The sequence below is a fragment of the Schistocerca cancellata genome, chromosome 2 (genome assembly GCF_023864275.1).
Source record: "Schistocerca cancellata isolate TAMUIC-IGC-003103 chromosome 2, iqSchCanc2.1, whole genome shotgun sequence".
Classification (NCBI taxonomy): domain Eukaryota; kingdom Metazoa; phylum Arthropoda; class Insecta; order Orthoptera; family Acrididae; genus Schistocerca; species Schistocerca cancellata.
This window is the reverse complement of record NC_064627.1, coordinates 1,126,789,862-1,126,794,587: the sequence shown is the minus strand read 5'-3', so window position 1 is coordinate 1,126,794,587 and position 4,726 is coordinate 1,126,789,862. Positions and strand designations below refer to the sequence as shown.

The 4,726-nt window shown below is 43.5% G+C and overlaps 1 protein-coding gene across 1 annotated transcript; it reads left to right on the top strand.

Moving 5' to 3' along the window:
- The first annotated feature begins 3,461 nt into the window (after window positions 1-3,461).
- LOC126150162 (deoxycytidylate deaminase-like) lies at window positions 3,462-4,276 on the top strand. Its single transcript, XM_049915857.1, has one exon. The coding sequence runs from the start codon at window positions 3,612-3,614 to the stop codon at window positions 4,194-4,196; it is 585 nt and encodes a 194-aa protein (XP_049771814.1). The 5' UTR covers window positions 3,462-3,611; the 3' UTR covers window positions 4,197-4,276.
- The last annotated feature ends 450 nt before the right edge of the window (window positions 4,277-4,726 follow it).

Sequence of the window (4,726 nt, the reverse complement as noted above, 5' to 3'; positions counted from 1 at the left end):
TTTTATCAGAGCACAATATTTCAGCGGTCCACCTGACCACCATCATCAGGTGAGAAACGCATGCGCTAAATACACTGCGCACGCGCTCAATCATTCCTGCTGCCCCCTAGGGCAAAAAAAGTTGCAGCGCCTCCGGTGGTGAATACTGTCGAAAACGATATATTGTTACAAATGATTATTCATAGCCGGCCGATTCAGATGCCGTTGTTTCTTCTTATCTGATAAAACAAGATTCCACGTTTCACTTACCGGGAATTCATTATCATGATTAATGATATTATGTGCTAGTCTGATTTCAACAGGTTCTTTTCAAACACAATCCCAGTACCGCGAAACATGTGCAATTACTTGCGTCTCATTGTATAGCATCCAGTGCCCCTGTGTAAGGCAATGCTCAGCGACCGCAGATTTATCTGGTTGTAATAATCGCGGCCAATATCAGTTTTCCCGCACTCACATGTAATTTTGTAAACACCAGACTTCCTCAAACGTAAATCATGTTTAACAGAGCCAGCTATGATTCGAGCACTTCTTGGCTCTGTTAAAGATGAGTTAGGAATGTGTTTTAAAAGAATCTTTGCGAGTGGTATCAGTTATCGGCGAGAGAAGCGTAGCCTTTCTCACCTGATGATGGCGGCTAGGTGAACCGCTGAAATATGGTGTTCAGATGACAGTTTGATCCGGCTGGAAACCCGACACGAATTTGATATGATATGAACTGTTTTGCCGTTTTCTAAACTGCTCGAGTTTATGGATATATTTCCTAGTCGCTTTGGTTATGAGCCAATGATAAGGAAGGCTACATGATATGTGCTGTTCATCTGTTGCAGAGCGGACAGCTCTCAGGGTTCTAAAATCTCAGAACGATAACCATGAAGACTATGGAAAAATCGGAACTGCCGAACCGAAATCTGTGGATTTTTCCACAATACCCACAAGTACTTTGCTAGTAAGATATCCTGCATACTAGCTGAATAGTGAATACTCTAAGCCGGAGCGTGTCACCAATCGTTTAAATATACAGTAAGAGACAAATCCTAATTCTTGCCCTTCGCATACACACATGGCTAACAGAAGCGGTGGCATAATTTGTCATGGCTAACAGAAGCGGTGGCATAATTTGTTTAAATAACATATTAAACAAGTCACTCATGCTGCAGCTCACACAAAATAACGAACTTTTTAAATAAAAATGTCGAGTCAGCAGTGCAGTGCCGCGAAGAAGGTGGGGGCGGGGGGAGGGAGTGGATTAGCCCAGTCGCGTTGTAATTAATTTAATGCATAACCTTCCCCCTTATTAAACGGTTAATGCGGTAATATGAACGCGAGCGTGTATGCCTAATGAAATTGATTTTGGATGAGGCTATAGTCTCCGAAGAAAATTTGGTTGATTAGTGGAGAGAAATGTACAAGTCGTTCTAAAGTACAACCTGTTCCACAACACTCACTATTTGTATGGATTTTGATTACTACTTAAGACGGGGCCATCACTGACATAAGATACGAAACCAAAAGGGGTACCACATGACTCAAAGGATCCACAACAAAACTAACTGAAATAATAAACTAATTAATACGGTCGTCAGCCAAATTGGGCACTGTCTTTTCACTATCTGATCACTAAGGTGGACAACAATTGACACGTAACCGTTTTTGCTGAAGGTGTGTCGTCTACAATGCTCCCATTGCTCCGTGTAATACTGCGGTACACCTTGATTCACAACAACCAGCTACGGGGTAGGATCGTGATCTTCTGGTGCATCTTACGAGGTGCATTCAAATTCTAAGGCCTCCGATTTGTTTTCTCCGGACTGGAAAGAGATAGAAACATGCGCATTCTTTTAAAATGAGGCCGCGTTCATTGTCAATACGTCCCAGAAATGGCAGAACCGTACGGCAGATGGAATTTTACCGCCAGCGGCGAGAATGAGAACTGTTTTAAATACTTAAAATGGCGACGTTTTCCTTACTTGAACAGCGTGCAATCAGTCGTTTTCTGAATTTGCGTGGTGTGAAACCAACTGAAATTCATCGACAGTTGAAGGAGACATGTGGTGATGGAGTTATGGATGTGTCGAAAGTGCGTTCGTGGGTGCGACAGTTTAATGAAGGCAGAACATCGTGTGACAACAAACCGAAACAACCTCGGGCTCGCACAAGCCGGTCTGACGACATGATCGAGAAAGTGGAGAGAATTGTTTTGGGGGATCGCCGAATGACTGTTGAACAGATCGCCTCCAGAGTTGGCATTTCTGTGGGGTTCTGTGCACACAATCCTGCATGACGACCTGAAAATGCGAAAACTGTCATCCAGGTGGGTGCCACGAATGCTGACGGACGACCACACGGCTGCCAGTGTGGCATGTTGCCAAGCAATGTTGACGCGCAACGACAGCATTAATGGGACTTTCTTTTCGTCGGTTGTGACAATGGATGAGACGTGGATGCCATTTTTCAATCCAGAAACATAGCGCCAGTCAGCTCAATGGAAGTACACAGATTCATCGCCAGCAAAAAAATTTCGGGTATCCGCCAGTACTGAGAAAATGATGGTGTCCATGTTCTGGGACAGCGAGGGCGTAATCCTTACCCATTGCGTTCCAAATGGCACTACGGTAACAGGTGCATCCTACGAAAATGTTTTGAAGAACAAATTCCTTCCTACACTGCAACAAAAATGTCCGGGAAGGGCTGCGCGTGTGCTGTTTCTCCAAGACAACGCACCCACACATGGAACTAACGTTACGCAACAGTTTCTTCGTGATAACAACTTTGAAGTGATTCCTCAAGCTCCCTACTCACCTGACCTGGCTCCTAGTGACTTTTGGCTTTTCCAACAATGAAAGACACTCTCCGTGGCCGCACATTCACCAGCCGTGCTGCTATTGCCTCAGCGATTTTCCAGTGGTCAAAAGAGACTCCCAAAGAAGCCTTCGCCGCTGCCATGGAATCATGGCGTCAGCGTTGTGAAAAATGTGTACGTCTGCAGGGCGATTACGTCGAGAGGTAACGCCAGTTTCATCGATTTGGGGTGAGTAGTTAGTTAGAAAAAAAATCGGAGGCCTTAGAACTTGAAACCTCTCTGTCCACACTCGCCATGCTCTTGGTGCCTCACTGCTAACAACTCCGCTTGCCACACGCCACACAGTGCACGCCGCTTGCATGTGTTCACTCTTACGTCTCACAACCACGTAAACCTCCCGTGCCGTCTGCTCTGACGTCACACTCGTGACCAGAGACAGCGCTCCTACACAAGTCATTACTCTCTGCCAACGATATTGCTTTTCATAACTTTACGTAACAGTATTCACCCAGAATAAATACACCGTAATACAAAATAATTTATACGGGTTACAGTATCTATCACATTTCTAATTAACGCATACTATCTAAGGAGTTACAGAAGTAAAGCCGTGAGGACCGGGCGTGAGTCGTGCTTCGGTAGCTCAGATGGCAAAGTAAGTTTTCGCGATCACGGGAATAACAGCGTGCGATAGCAGGTGTTTATTTAATGATGTTTTCATAATGTTACTGTAGTACATCCCTAAAATTAGTAAAGCCACAAAGGGACCTTTTAAATAAACCCGTCTGTAAAAGGAACAACAAGGCACATGGCGGAAACATCTTGCAATAACAGGAATATAAATTCAAAGAGAGAGGCTTATTTGGAGTGCAATGAATACTTTATGGCCACTGCTTTTCTTGCTGCGAAACGTAGTAAGGATCCTTGTTCCCAAGTTGGTGCATGTATAGTAAATAACGAGAAGAAAATAGTGGGTATTGGATACAATGGAATGCCATCTGGTTGCAGTGATGATCAATACCCGTGGAATAAAACAAGTTCTAATAAACTGGAAACAAAATATTTTTATGTTTGTCATGCCGAAATGAATGCAATATTGAACAAAAATTCAGCAGGTGTGAAAGACTGTTTTATGTATGTTGCTCTGTTCCCATGCAATGAATGTGCAAAGATAATAATTCAGTCTAGCATTCGAGAAGTCATTTATATGTCTGACAAGAATTCCCATAAGCTGGAAACCATTGCTTCCAAACGAATGTTTGACTCTTCTGGTGTCAAGTACTGGCAGTATGTTCCAAAGCGCAAACATATTGTTATAGATTTCACAGAAATCAACTGGAATGAAATGACACAGTGTCCGCCATCTCCACACAAAGATGCTGAATTGCACTAAGAGATAAAACGTGACCAAATGATCTTGACACAGAGTCATCTATGATATGATTCCAGATGTAATGTGTGTGTGTGTGTGTGTGTGTGCTGAGAGCTCACCAGTAACTGTGCATAGAATAATGGAATAGGACCTCGGTTCTATTTTGTTGGTAAATATATCTTTAAAAAAAAAAAAAGATGGTAGAGCACTTGCCCGCGAAAGGCAACTGTCCCGAGTTCGAGTCTCGGTCGGGCACACGGTTTTAATCTGCCAGGAAGTTTCAAGTTCATCATATTTGCAATAAACGTAAAGGGGAAAAAATTAGGTAGCACGCCAGTATTATGTATTACAAACGCCATTTTAAACTTAGTACAAGTGGCCTAGTTCTACCATCTTTGACCTCACGCCTGTAACAGTTTAACAGTTCTGCTGGTGTTTTATCAGTTCTTTTAATGAGAGTGCCAACGGCTTGCCGCAGTGGTAACAACTGTTCCCCGTCAGATCGTGGAAGTTAAGCGCTGTCGGTTTCGCCTAGCACTTTGCTGGGTGAA

What these genes read in the sequence shown, in the direction of transcription:
- LOC126150162 (XM_049915857.1), top strand. Translation starts at nt 3,612, where the DNA reads ATGGCGGAAACATCTTGCAATAACAGGAATATAAATTCAAAGAGAGAG.